A 15,799-nucleotide genomic window follows, 5' to 3' on the forward strand; every position below is an offset into this window, starting at 1 on the left:
AGTGGGTTCCGTCGGGCGCTGTTGGTTTACGTCATGCAACGGATCCGGCACTTCTGTTTTTCACGTTGTATTGCTCCTTGGATGGAGCACAACAGAACCAGTGATAACATATTCTGAGGGTTTTTTATGGGATATCTATGGCATTGGTCGGAAAATGTACTAGATCTGACTCATTTTCACAATAGTACTGTTGTTCCCAGCATGCCCTGCACAGCTTAGGTTATTGAACAATTACTTTTTTCTATTGTCTCCTATTTGTCAGAAAAAAATAGATTTTTTTTATAGTTTATTGAATGGGCAAAGGTTTTCAAAATCTGCAAATTATTGATATAATTGTGCAGTATCTAAGATAAAAGAAACGTTTTTATACAGGCAACAACACAAGACATTTGTGTAGTAATTTATTTTTGTGTAGTCGGTGAGTCATTGTATTCTTCCCTTGAAGCATTATTACTCCCCGTTACAAGCAATGTCTGCATAATATGGCATGCAATGAAACATATCACAATCTTTTTTTCCTCTAGGATTCCATACAAATCTGTGAGAAAAAAAGCTCCCTGTGCCTCCATATAAAATAGGAGGCACACAGACATACACTATGGCCCCATAGCTGACTATGGGTGCAGTATGACCGCTCCATACATCATGGAACCTTGAATCGATGAGTGCGCATAAGGCCTTACACTGACCCTACAGATCATAATTTTGCTACACAATGCTTTGCAGTTTTTGATGTAATGTCAGAAAACACACAGTGAATAAAAAAACCATTGGGGAAATATTTTTTGAAGATTTGATTTAACCATTGTTAAATAGGGTGTCCCACAAGGACCAACCCTCGTCCATATGCCCTATAAGGGCATATGGACACCATAGAGAGGTGTCCTCTGCTCAGAACCCCCTCTATAAGCCAGTGTAGAGTGCCATTGACATGCATAGGCTCCCGCACTGGCAGACTTGAGTTGATGCAGAGGAAATGAGCATGGGTTTCAGAGGTGCTGCAGAGGTTATCATATACAACAACGGTCTCAAACTCGGCCGGGTTAATGGGCCGCACATAGAAAAAAATGTGAAGTTCATGGGCCGCATTACTTTCAAATTTGATAAAACACAAAATTATTGTTAATCAGTTATTTGAACTACTATAACAATACTACTTTAAAATAATACTACACTACTATAACAATACTACATTACTATGATAATACCGCTAGTTTTAAACTTACCGTAAATTTGCGAATTTACTCCATGTGCTTATTTTAACAATCCCGTTTTCCAGTTTAAGTGTCGCTAAATGCAGTCTGGCTGCTCAGTTAGCATTTGGCAGACACAAGTATGTCAAGATAGGGCGGCCACTTTTTGGATAGTGCCACAGTGCCCTCTGTAGATAGTGCCACGCCCGTAGATAATGCCGCAGTGCCCTCTGTAGTTAATGCCACAATGCCCTCTGTAGATAATGCCACAGTGCACTCTGTAGATAATGCCACAGTGCCCTCTGTAGGTTTTACCACACACCCCCATAGATAATGCCACAGTGCCCGCTGTAGAGAGTTCCACACCCCCCCTGGATAATGCCACAGTGCCCTCTGTAGTTAACTTCCCAATGCCCTCTGTAGATAATGTCACAGTGCCCTTTGTAGATAGTGCCACACACACCCCTTTGTAGATAGTGCCACACACACCCCTTTGTAGGCCGTGCCCCACACACCCCTTTGTAGATAGTGCCATACGCACCCCTTCGTAGATAGTGCTACATATATCCCCCTATAGCTCCATTGGGGCTCCCTCTAGGAGCCAAAGCTGGCCGGGGATTTCTCTCCTGGAGGAGCCCCTGATGTCACTGTCCATATATGGACAGTTACGTGAGAGGGCTCGTCTATCAGTGGAATCTCCGACCAGTGTGTCGGCAACGCACTGGCCGAGCATTCCGGTCCAGGAGGAGCCACTGACTTCACTGTCCATATATGGACAGTTACGTCAGAGGCCTCGTCTATCAGCGGAATCCCCGACCAGTGCGTCGGCAACACGCTGGCCGGGCATTCCAGTCCATGAGGAGCCACTGACATCACTGCCCATATATGGACAGTGACGTCAGAGGCCTCATCTAGCAGAGGAATCCCGACCAGAGCTCTCTGGCTGGGGATTCCATTCCTAGAGGGAGCCCCAATGAAGCGATCTATAGCGATCTATAGCGCTGTCCACAGGGTGGGGTGTGTGGCGTGGAAATATCTTCAGGGTGGTGTGTCTCGCTTCTCCTTCAGCTTGCTCTCTGCTCTCCCGCTGTCAGCGGGCCGCAGATGACAGCTTCACAAGCCGCATGCGCCAGCGTGCTTGAGACCTCTGATCTACATTGTAGTTGATGTACAGGGTGGGCCATTTATATTGGTGCACCTAAATAAAATGGGAATGGTTGGTGATATTAACTTCCTGTTTGTGGCATATTAGTATATGGGAGGGGGGAAACTTTTCAAGCTGGGTGTTGACCATGGCGGCCATTTTGAAGTCGGCCATTTTGTATCCAACTTTAGTTTTTTCAATGGGAAGAGGGTCATGTGACACATCAAACTTATCGAGAATTTCACAAGAAAAACAATGGTGTGCTTGGTTTTAACGTTACTTTATTCTTTCATGAGTTATTTACAAGTTTCTGACCACTTATAAAATGTGTTCAAAGTGCTGCCCATTGTGTTGGATTGTCAATGCAACCCTCTTCTCCCACTCTTCACACACTGATAGCAACACTGCAGAAGAAATCCCTCCCAATCTGACCCCCTTAGACTTTTATCTTTGGGGTCATCTGAAGGCAATTGTCTATGCTGTGAAGATACGAGATGTGCAGCAACTGAAACTACGGATACTGGAAGCCTGTGCTAGCATTTCTTCTGCGGTGTTGCTATCAGTGTGTGAAGAGTGGGAGAAGAGGGTTGCATTGACAATCCAACACAATGGGCAGCACTTTGAACACATTTTATAAGTGGTCAGAAACTTGTAAATAACTCATGAAAGAATAAAGTAACGTTAAAACCAAGCACACCATTGTTTTTCTTGTGACATTCTCGATAAGTTTGATGTGTCACATGACCCTCTTCCCATTGAAAAAACTAAAGTTGGATACAAAATGGCCGACTTCAAAATGGCCGCCATGGTCAACACCCAGCTTGAAAAGTTTCCCCCCTCCCATATACTAATGTGCCACAAACAGGAAGTTAATATCACCAACCATTCCCATTTTATTTAGGTGTATCCATATAAATGGCCCACCCTGTAGTTTACTTAAGCTGACAGTTTGCTGTATGTGTAGCACACATACCTTTTTAAGAGTCCAGTTGAAGGTGGGAATGTAAGGCTCTGTTTACATCTGCGCTAGCTTTTCCGTTATTCTCTACGTCCAGAAGGGATGGATCGGTGGCATGACTGAAATCAACAGCGCCCAAGGGAGCCTATTGACTTTAATAGATTCTGTCGGGCTTCGTCACTATGTCCATCCTTTTGACAGACAGAATAGTTCAGCATGTTGCGCTATTTTGTCAGTGCAAATCTACAGAATCTGCAGATGTGAACACAGAAGAGCCAGAAGGCAAGTTATTTACTGTGTATAGGGATTTTTATATGTACCAGATTTGTAAAGAAAGATTGGAACACAACTGCAGCACATTTTCCACTTCTTGAATGATCTTTGTGCCATTCTTTAGGATGAATTGATGACTATTTAACTGTCTGGAGAGCCTGGATCAATAGATTTGGCTCTGAATTAAGATTGATTAGTCCCGTTTGGAATGACATCTGGAGCAGATATCCACTCCTATCAAAACTGGGGAAGCAAACCATTTACCCTCTATTTCCCTAGAGACCGGACGCATTTTAATTACAAGGATGATCATTAACTGATTTTTGTTTTTTTTACAATGCACTCTGCAGGTGTTTTTTTTTTGTATATCTCAAATAGTAAAACCAATGAAATCGGACATCTATAAGGATGAATCAGCGCCACACAAATGTGGACTTGAATGAACTATTATACTATATATACCATTTTTGGATCTTCATTTGGGTGGTCTCTTCTCCTGGTACTCCAGTTATATGATTGATTGTTAGCTGTGGGTTTTGTTTCTCTAGTCTATTTAGCCCTAGAATATAGTGAGTGCATACAGATAGCAATGATAGTATGCATGCTGCTCTCACAACACTGCCCTATAAATATTTAAATAGCAGTTCAGCTTTCAGTTCCAGTCATCAGTGACAAAGTATCAAGCTTTTTGACCTTTTGTTAACTTGCAATGTGAAATATGATTCTCGCAGACCGCTTTATGCCGTTTTCTATGAGAAGTTTATTCATAATTGTCTGAGGGCAACAAGATAACTGATCAGAACAGATGTGATCCATTCTGTGCACATTTAGTAGATGACATGCAATTGCTCCATCAAAGATAATGACTAGAATATTATTAGAAAGTTAGCAAAGAATGAGGAAGTATGGTTATTTGGTAGACGTAATGTGGATCACGTCAATGGGTTGTTTTTTGTATCCACAATGTAGGGAAATTTTCTGTTAAAGCAGATTTTGCAGTGGTGAAGTAACAAAGTTATTATAAATGTAACAGCTGTTGCTGAATGGAGCTGCCTGTCATGTTGTATATGGAATTAAGGCAGATGTTATGCAGGAGGTCAGTTTGTTTCCGATAACAGCGGGTAATCAGGCAGGCAGGCAGGCTCTTAATATCCTCGGCAGCCATAGAGTTTTATAACATCATATAATTACTGTACCTGGGAATGGGATCAGCTGTGGCCTACATGAAGTCTGTCTCATTGTTCTTATCTGCAAGGCTGGGTGGCTTCTAGTCTACTAGTCAGGTATCAGGTTCACTTTAGTTGTGCATATAAAAGTGTAAAATGTATTAAGCCTGGTAAATTACTTTATCACCTTACATTTTCAATTCTCATTGCCGAGGTCTCCTGCAAGGCCAGCTATGGCATCCTCTATATATACACATCCTGTGCCCCAGGAACAATTGTTAAATATTTATGGAGCATGGCCTGTGATGCCAAGCTTCTGCTTCTCTATTGACAGCCCAATGCCAAAACAGATTTGAGATGAACTGCTGAGTTGCTAGGGATACATTGCCTAAAACTGGCCATATGCATAAAATATTTGTAGGTAGATCCAGGTCATCTGCTGTCAGTCTTATGTGTATGGGGACTGCCGGGCTGTCTAATGACAGAAGACGTCTAGGAAGGTAAGGATTGATTGGTTGGACGGATTGATTTTAACCTGTGCGAGCCTTTGTGTCCATGAGTAATAAGCGTCACCAGACGTATCTCATCTTATCACAATCTCTGCAATGAAACAACATGCCCATTCAATTGAATAGGCATGTTTATAGGGTTTGGGAAGATAGCTACCAAGCTTAAAAATGGGTTTGTCAGACAGTGGGTCTCTAGCACGCTTGACTTGATTTGAACACGCATGTTTATGGGGGAGTTGGGGAGATACATTTGCTGAATATTAGAAGAACATGGAACCTCTTTTCCTAGGTGTATAGTGGCAGACAAGTCATTTTACTATTTCCAGAATAGGTTTAAATGCCTGAGAATAACATTGGCCTGATATAGGTTTGGTTTTTAATGTATGTTACTATTGTACATCATCCAAGACCTGCTCTGGAGGACTATAATGAAAATCTCAGCTATTTCTTGGAATGATAGGTGCTGCATAGTGAGGGGTCAGCACTATTGCCTTGCAGTACTGGGGTCCTGGATTTGAATCCTACCAAGGAAAACATCTGCATGGAGTTTGTAATTGCATGGATTTCCTCTGGGTACTCCGGTTTTCTATACACTCCAAAAAAAAGCATTACCTGTTTTGGAATTTGGTTAATTTGGAATTTAGATTATTAGGCCCGTTGGGGACAGGGACCGATGTGTACAGTGCTGCGGAATATGTTGGTGCTATATAAAAGGATTGAAATAAATAAAATGAATCAATAGTTGGACAGTCAGGTATTTCTGTATTCCGGATGTCTGAGCTTTGTGTCCAGCCTTCCCCCTGCACATTGCCAGGGATTTAGTTACATGATGAGATAATATTAAACAGCCAAACTGCTCTGTGCATTGGTTATGAATAAATAAAAGACCCCACCACAGGGCTTAGTGAAGGTAACAGGCCTCTTGCCTGAGCAAAGCTGCAGTAAACACTTGACATAAGTAATATAAAATAGGAGGATCAATAATATAACTGCAGTGAATATGTGTATGTCACAATGTTTTATTGGCTGTTAAAGAATAACATACTGTATGAGATTTATGGACTCTGTTTACTGACAACAGCTTGATATTGTTTAGAGTAACATACGGGGGTATATTTTTAGTTTAATGTTATGCTTGGAATATTAAAATAACTCTCCAGTCATTACATTGATTGAACTCCAAAGAATACTGTAATGACTGGCTTGAAAATTATAGAATGAAAATGTAATATTCTTTAATTTATTATTTTAGTTCGGTCTCATACAACTTTTTCTACTGAATTTTTATACCCTGGACAGAGTTAGGCCTTAGTCACACTTCCGTGTGTCGGTTGCATTTCCCGGACCGAACACAGTTCAGGGAGCCGGGCTCCTAGTATCATAGTTATGTATGACACTAGGTGTCCCTGCCTCCCTGTGGGAATACTGACCTGTATTGAACATGTTTCAGTACGGGACAGTATTCCCACGGGGAGGCAGTGACTCATTACGTCATACATAACTATGATGCTAGGAGCCCGGCTTCCAGTACTGTGTTCGGTCCGGGAAATGCAACCGACATGCTGTCCGTTTATCACGGACCGAACACGGAAGTGTGACGAAGGCCTTAGTTATCATATGACTATGTGCACTTGAGAACCAACTCCATTTTAGGAAATTATAATCCAACATATCGCTTAGGCCGAATTTACACGAGCGTGTGCCTTTTGCGCGCACAAAAAACGCGGCGTTTTGCGCGCGCAAAAGGTACTTAACAGCTCCGTGTGTCACCCTCGTATGATGAGCGGCTGCGTGATTTTCGCTCAGCCGTCATCAAGAGCGAACAACGCACAAATATCGGACATGTCGTGAGTTTTACGCAGCGGACACACGCTGCGTGAAACTCACAGACAGTCTGCATGGCCCCATAGACTAACATAGGTCCGTCCGAGGCGCGTGAAAATCACGCGCGTTCCACGGACGAATTACACTTTCGTCTAAATAAGCCCTAAATGTGTGGGGAACCAATGGGGCAGATTTAGCAATATAATAAAAATCTGCGCAATGTACATGTTTTTCTGTGAGGAAAAGTGTAGTTGACTGTGCTTTTCAATACAGTAAAAAAAAAAAAGATGACTGTTTTGGCATACCTTGAGCCCATTAAAGCCTATGGGCACATTTTACATATACATTAAGAGATTACCCAGTGTACAGTGTATATGGGGAACGTACACCACAAGCATGGTGTGAAGAATGTGTAAAATAGTTGTTGAGTATATCCCCCTTCCCAGACCATCCCCTGTTAAAGAGGCTCTGTCACCACATTATAAGTGCCCTATCTTCTACATAATGTGATCGGCGCTGTAATTCAGATAACAGCAGTGGTTTTTATTTAGAAAAATGATCAATTTTGAGTTATAACCTATTTTAGATTTATGCTAATGACTTTCTTAATGCCCAACTGGGCGTTTTTTAGCTTTTGACCAAGTGGGCATTGTTAAGAGAAGTGTATGACGCTGCCCAATCAGTGTCATACACTTCTCTCCATTCATGTACTCAGCACATAGTGATCTTGCTAGATCATGATGTGCTGTCACTTACTCACACATTAACGTTACTGAAGTGTCTTGAGAGTGAATAGACATCACCTCCAGCCAGGACGCGATGTCTATTCACAATCCCGACACTTCGGTAACGTTTGTGTGGGACTTAATGACAGCAAGTGTGATCCCGCGAGATCACGCTGTAAATGACAGCACAGCGTGATCTCGATTTGCTGTGCTGTAAGTCCCACACAAACATTACCGAAGTGTCGGGATTGTAAATAGACATCGCGTCCTGGCTGGAAGCGATGTCTATTCACTCTCAAGACACTTCAGTAATGTTAATGTGTGAGTTCCGATCACAATATGTAGAAGATAGGGCACTTATAATGTGGTGACAGAGCCTCTTTAATTCAATGACAGTTAGTATGCCCTCATACCCATAAGATTGTAAGCGAGATATGCCAACATTTATCTAATGTGTATGGGCAGCTTTAGTCCTTAATTAAATACTTGTATCATTTTATCTTTTCCTCTAATTGGTGGTTATAGCTTGAAATATTAACCATTATTCATTATTCAGTGAAGTGGTCAGATCAAGGCCACACCTCGCTAACATGCCTCTAAAAAAATAATTTTCAATGTATTCCTAATTAAAAGAAATGACTAGATAACTTTTACAAAACCGTGCACCCTACAGCTTATTTACAGGACAACACACTTGTATTGAATCCGCAATTGTAGATAATTTATAGTTACAGAGGGTGAAATGTTGCTGTGTGTTTGTAGTAATTTCCTAATCTGGAATGGCAATAATGAGAGTTGCAGTTATTTCCAAACCTGTGATTCTCAATTGACAAACTTTACAGTTTAACGGTGTACCAAAATGGCAAACACAAAAAGTTCAGTTAGTGCCCCTATTCTCCCACTAGACCTACATGTAACATAAACTTCAGTGTTAAAAAATGTTTATTTGTAATAAATACTTAAAGGGTCAGCCAAATCCAGGTGAAGACTGATTTGAGAAGAAGCAAACTTGCTTAGGTGTTTAAATAACTCCCATAGATTTGAATAGAGAAAAGTGCCTCGTCTAGTTTTCCCCTGTGTGCCATACGTGTCTAAGTTGGGAAAACCCCTTTAAATCGGGACCAGGACGCTAGCACCATTATTAGCCGAACCTGAAGTTCAGTAGTCTAGCTCCATTGGTACAGATGGCCACATCGTATGTCATGCCGCTGAAGAAAAGCCCAAAGAAAGCTGTTAGAAGTATGCACCATCTCTATTCATATTTTAACAATTTTTAATTTTATCTGAGAAATAAATGTTTGAACACCACCATTTGTAATTTCATTTGTTTTACCTCATGCATCTATTTCTCCTTATTCCCAGCAGTTGAGAAATGATCTCCAGTGCCTACCACCATCCGTGCAACACCGAACATACAGTCAGATCCATCTCCTAGAGGAGAAAACCCGCTCATTTAAATCTGATGTCACTTCATCTCCAGAAAAGGTGCACTGGAGCTTTCTAGTAAGTTTTTATTGAATTGTTTGAAGTAGTAGTTTAATTCCTCTCCTGGTTCCTATACTCATTATCTAGTCAAATATGCATGTGCTTCATTGTGTTTTTAATTCTAAACTGTCTAAAACAGACCATGCTTATTTCAATGCAAGAGGGAGACAAGTAGTTGCCAGACACTTCTGACTTCAACCAATCTTCCAGCACAACAAGATGCCCGATCCCTGTTTCTTTTGACATCTGATGTTTGGGAACGGTCAGGAGGCCCCTTAGTCATTGTATTTGTGTGGGGGGGGGGGGGACCCGCTGATACCAGTGGGATCTGTCGATGTTAATCTAATGTGTATTGCCAGCTTAAGTCACATGGCACCTCTTGTAGGTTACTTCTCTTATTTTGTACAATGTCTTTATTGAATTTTCAGTTTCATAAAAGTTACAAATCTTCGTAAATTTCAAACATAAGTAAACAGATTTAGGGTACCCAATTAAGAGATGAGACAAATATGGGTATATTAATATCGAATGGCATCTCCCAAGATAGGAAGATGTGTATAAGTACTTAACAAGGCATGTAAACCAGGTTGAAACTTTCTCTTGTAGCTTACTTCTACTGACAATATTGGTAACAACCTTTTTACATAGATGGTAAAGTGAGCTGTAATGTCTGGAAGCTCTTCTACAGCCCCTACTCTTCTATTATATTATTACATTCCCTTTTCAAACCAAACCACAAAAGGAATGTATCTTCCATCAAATGTATTGAAGTTGGGGTTTTCATGTTGTCCGTTGTGCAGATGTAGCAGGCACCCATTTGTCTTTTCACTTTCTTTTTTTTTTTGTGTGTGTAGTGGTTAATTGTCTTTAGATAATACACCAACCTGCTCTTGTCTATGTGGATAGCCTGACTGCAAGGCACAGAACAGACTTTATGTTCAGCTTAAAGGGGTTTTCCGGGACCTTCGCATTGATAGTCTGTCCTTAACCCCTTAATGACACATCCTAGTTTGGGCCTTAAGGCTCAAAGCCCATTTTTCAAATCTTACATGTGTCACTTTATGTGGTAATGACTCTGGAATGCCTTTATCAATCCAAACGATTCTGAGATTGTTTTCTCGTGACACATTGGACTTTATGTTAGTTAAAGTTAGGTCGATAAATTCAATATTTATTTCTGAAAAATAGCAAAATGTAGAGAAAATTTGGAAAGATTAGCATTTTTCTGAATTTAAATGTATCTGCTTGCAAGGCAGATGGTTATACCACACAAAATAGTTACTAGTTCACATATCCCATATGTCTACATTATGTTTGCATCGTTTTTTGAACATTCTTTTATTTTTCTAGGACATTACAAGGCTTAGAATATAAACCGCAATTTCATCATATTTTCAAGAACATTTCAAAAGCCTTTTTTTTTTAGGTATCAGTTCAGTTCTGAAGTGGCTTTGATGGTTTATATAGTAGAAACCCCCATAAAACACCACATTTTAAAAACTGCACCCATCAAAGTATTCAAAACCGCATTTAGCAAGTTTCTTAACCCTTTAGGTGTTTTACATGGATTAAAGCAAAGTGGAGGTGAAATGTACAATTTTTTTTTTTTTTTTTTAAGAAAAACCCTTTTTATTACATTTTTTGTAACACAGAAGGTTTTACCAGAGAAACGCAACTCAATATTTATTGCCCAGATTCTGCAGTTTTTAGAAATATCCCACATTTGGCCCTAGTGTTCTAATGGACTGAAGCACAGGATACAGAAGCAAAAGAGCACCTAGTGGATTTTGGGACCTCCTTTTTATTTGAATATATTTTAGGCACCATGTCAGGTTTGAAGAGGTTTTGTGGTGCCAAAACAGCGGAAATCCCCTCAAGTGACCCCATTTGGCAAACTACACCCCACAAGAAGTTTATCGAGGGTTATAGTGAGCATTTAGACCCCACAGGTTTTTTGCTGCATTTAGTAGAATTAAGCTGTGAAATTGAAAATCAGAAATTTTTCGATAAAACATGCAAATTTGTAATTTTTACAAGGAATAAATTAGACGAAGCACCCCAACATTTAAAAAGCAATTTCTCCCGATTAAAGTAATACCCCATATGTGGTCATAAATGGCTGTTTGGACACACGGCAGTGCTCAAAAGGGAATGAGCACCATTTGGCTGTTGGAGCTCAAAATTAGCTGGAATGGTTTTCGGTGTCATGTCACATTTGCAAAGCCCCTGAGGGACCAAAACCGTGGAAACCCCCCAAAAGTGACCCCATTTGGGAAACTACGCCCCTAAGGAATCTATCTAGGGGTATAGTGAGCATTTAGACCCCACACGTCTTTTGCAGAATTTTTGGGAATTAGGCCGTGAAAATGAATATCAACATTTTTGTCCATTACATTTTTTTTTATAAACTTTTTTTTTAGTCCCACTAGGAAATGTGAAGGCATGGAGCCCTGATCGCTATTTTAATACACTGCACTACATGCGTTACTCACTAACAGCAATTGGCAGGACCTACTAGGCTTTTGTAGACGGCAGACAAGGAAGCCATTGTTAGGCCTCCAATTACCATAGCAACCGTCGGCAGCCCGTGATCACGTTGCGGGGTGGTCGATGGTGTTCTAGCCTCTTAGAAGCCGCGGTCGCTATTGAACGTGGTTTCTAACGGTTTAATCAGCGGGGACCACCGCGATCAGTTCTTGGGGAAGGAGCTGTGACAACTGATGTACGTGACAGCAGTTTTCACAGCTCATAGATGTGATGGGAGGGGGGGGGTGGAATGGTGGTTATTCCCATGATGTACTATCACCTCACTGAGCGCGAACGACGTGCACAGCATGACGGAATAGTCAAGGGGTGGGAAGGGGTTAAGATAGGCCATCAGAATTTGATCAGTGACAGACTGGGACTGAGCTCAGCAGTACCAGACACTGCCGCACATATGGATGAATTATTGCATCTGCGGAAACAATGATGGTCCCCACCGATCAAACACATTATTAGGCCATCAATGTTTAAGTCCCGGAAAATCCCTTTATGGTTCAATCTTTTTATTGGTAATTTCAAACAGAAAAGAACATGATCAATAGCCACATATCTCAATATTTACAAAGCTAGAATTCACAGTACAGCCACACAGACTTGTGTAAAGATAAATTGAGTACATGGAATGCAGAAATTGATCAGATTAACAAACTAGGCATAGCTTTTACAAATACAATAGTGAAGGCAAAGCAGGTATACAATACAGAATATATCACAAATACTGCATATGGATACATCACAATAATCGTTAAACAAGTATGCAATTCGAACTATTCCTCTACATGTCCCATACCACTGAAAAAGAAGCAAAAGCATTCGAGCCATATGTCAGTATTCTTTCGTGTATATATATATATGTGTCATTAATGGAAGAAATTACTTCTGCAATTTGTGGAATGGAAGGAGACTTCCAGTATCTTGTTACAATAATCTTAGCAATGATCAATATCTTGCATATTATGATCCTGAATCTTGAAGGTATTACATGAAGGTCTAGAAATAGAAGCGCCAATTGCGGAGAACTAGGAATCTCTTGGTTTATAAGATCTGAAATCAATCGGAATATGTCTTGCCAGTAGGTTGTTAAGAGTAGACAATTCCATAGGATATGAAGTAGAGTTCCCCGTTGTCCACAAGCTCTCCAGCGTCTACAGGAGGAAGTCGGATACATCTTACTTAAACGATCTGGAGTGAAATACCACCGCAGCATAGTTTTCATCGCTGCCTCAAAATGAGAACTACACTGTAACGATTTATTTATCCATCTAAAAGCTCTTGTCCACTTCTCAGGTGCAAAGGCTTGATCCAACTCTTTCGGAAAATCCCTTTAACATGCAGTCCTTTTAGTAGCAAAGAAGTCATTATGAGCTGTGTCAGTGTGTCACAATGGAGAAATTGTGTACTGTATGTTGTCACAGTGCCAAAAGACAAATCAATTTCTTACATAAACTTTATGGGGGGAATTTATGAAGACTAGCGTTTTACATGGCAGTTAAAAACGTAAGTGTGCTGTAGTACAATGCGTCAAATTTTTTAGGAGGTGCATGTGATGTACGGTATCTTTGACTGTCCATGCTCTAGAAATTGCAATCAACGCCTGCAAGATTTTCAACATAACTTACACAAATTTCTGGCATAAGTGATGGTATTGCAAATCTATCGATCCATGGGTAGCCCCCTCCTGCTTAACCCACCCAGTTGTAAAAGTCGCAAAACATAGCTCATATATGGCGTTTTCCATAATTTGCATCTTTTCTACGCCATAAAAGTTCAGATAGATACATTTCCCCCTATGTCTTTGGGCCAACCAGTCTACGTTTACCAGTCTGGAGATTTCCAGAACAGATGATAACCTATAGTAACAACTTATGTCTGCTGACAGATTTGGTGAGCAAGGGAATCTAAAAGTTTATATATTATGCAGTTGTTTGTTATAATTATAATGCCTTGCTAGTGCTTCAGTTTTATCATCTCAGATTTATAAATTGAATGCTTATGATCTATGCACCACTGTCACATCTATCCTCAGTCTTTCAGCCTTTAAAGAGCATCAGTCACCACCTTCTTGCTGCCCTCACTGAGAGTGGCATAAGGTATTGATTGGCTGACAAAGTGATTTCAGCGTTATAAGTGCTATGTGTAGGTGAGATGTACTTTTTGTAAAACTTGCAAAAAATTGCTGCAGCTCTCCTATCGCGATGTGAAGAGTGTCCAGTGTGTTCATGAGCTGCCGCTAACCCCACCCTCCCACCACTAATTGACAGTTTTCTACTTATACACAGTGAGGCCTCATTCACACGGCAGGGTTTCCCGGCCGTGTGCCGGCCGTTCATAAATCGGCCGGCACCCGGCTGCATTAGGAATAATAGACCCCTAATGGGGCTATTCACACGACCGATTTTTTGACGGCCGGGAAAACCGGACGTCAAAAAATAGGACATGCTCTATCTTCGCCCGGGTACCCGGCCGCCCGGCTCCCATAGAAGTCTATGGGGCCGGGAAATACACGGCCATCACCGGGATGTGTCCCGAGTTATGGCCGGGTTTTCCGGAGCTTGCGCTCTATCTCCTCCTCCTCACAGCACAGATTGCATGTGAGGAGGAGGAGTTGATGCCATTCTGACGAATGGCATCGCTGTACACTGTGTGGCAGGGCCGGGGTGTACAGCAGGTGGAAGGGAGCGCTGCGCTGGCTCTCTTCCCCTGCTTGAAAAGCACCCTGGCCCGGCGACACCTTCGATGGCGCCGCTAGCAGCTGCTGCAGCTGCTGCTGCGGCTGCTACTACTGTAGCGACGCCACTATAGCAGAGCGGGGAGGTATCTCCCCGCTCTGCTATGTGCTAGCCGCACTTTAGCTCCTTGAAGCGTGTTTTCGGGGATTCCGCTCCTGGACAGAGCGCTTGATGTCTCTGTCCATATCTGGGCAGTGACATCAGGGGAAACTCCTGAAGCGGAATCCCCGAACACATGGGGATTCCCCTTCAGGAGTTGCCGCTGATGTCACTGTCCGAATCTGCCCGGCCCGGTACGGATGCAAAACTTAATGCAATCCGGCCGGGCAAAATGGCCGATTTTACCGGCCGACACTCGCGCTCGGGAACGACCCGGTCGTGTGAATCCCGCCTAAGGCCTTCACACGACAGCGTCCGAGTGTCAGCCGATAAAAACGGCCGTTTTGGGAAGTTTTTTCCGTCCGTTTTGTATCCGTTCCGATTCCGTTCCGGGCTGTGTTGCAGTTTTTAACGGCCGATTTTGCCCCGTTTTGCATCCGTTTTTTTCCCTGTCCGTTTTAAAATCGGATGAATTTCATTTATACATTTTTTGCCACTCATAATAATAATAATAATAATAATCTTTATTTATATAGCGCCAACATATTACGCAGCACTTTACAATTTAGAGGGGACATGAAACAAACAATATCAGACATTACATAGTGACAAAGTTCATTTACAATTCAAATCTGGGGAGTGAGGACCCTGCTCGCAAGAGCTTACAATCTATGAGGAAGTAAAGGAGACACAAAGTGTAACAGTGTTTGTTCTGTACAATGGTCCGGCCATTTTTATACACATGCGGTGGTAACATAAAGCTGCATGAGCCGGTCACCAGCCAGTATCCGTGTATGACAGACATGAAGAGAAGGAGTGTGAGGGAATCTTATTCTGATGACTAATCAAAAAGAGGGCCATGGAAAGGAGTCAGATTAGGGAATGTTATAGGCCTGTCTAAATAGATGTGTTTTCAGGGCACGTTTAAAACTGTGGATATTGGGAATTAATCGGATTGTCTGGGGTAGCGCATTCCAGAGGACGGGTGCAGCACGAGAGAAATCCTGGAGACGGTAGTGGGAGGTTCGGATTATGGAGGATTTTAATCTAAGGTCGTTGGCAGAACGTAGAGCCCGAGTAGGGTGGTAGACTAGATGAGGGAGGAGATGTAAGGAGGTGCAGCACTGTGGAGAGCTTTGTGGGTGAGAGT

The 15,799-nt window shown here is 41.8% G+C and overlaps 1 protein-coding gene across 23 annotated transcripts in view; it reads left to right on the forward strand.

The window, feature by feature from the left end:
• The window catches only part of RIMBP2 (RIMS binding protein 2), a 602,457-nt gene that overhangs the window by 173,814 nt on the left and 412,844 nt on the right, over positions 1–15,799 (forward strand). For 19 of the 23 annotated variants that reach the window (XR_012849985.1, XR_012849987.1, XR_012849994.1 and 16 more), the window contains one exon: positions 9,155–9,295. Coding sequence is in view for 17 of the 23 variants with exons in the window: in XM_075833186.1 (XP_075689301.1) it covers positions 9,155–9,295 (141 nt within the window). In the remaining 6 variants the exon portion in view is untranslated. The remainder of the gene's footprint in view (positions 1–9,154; positions 9,296–15,799) is intronic. The other 4 variants (XM_075833194.1, XM_075833221.1, XM_075833294.1 and 1 more) reach the window with 1 other exon arrangement.

This window comes from Rhinoderma darwinii, chromosome 1 (assembly GCF_050947455.1).
Source record: "Rhinoderma darwinii isolate aRhiDar2 chromosome 1, aRhiDar2.hap1, whole genome shotgun sequence".
NCBI lineage: Eukaryota > Metazoa > Chordata > Amphibia > Anura > Rhinodermatidae > Rhinoderma > Rhinoderma darwinii.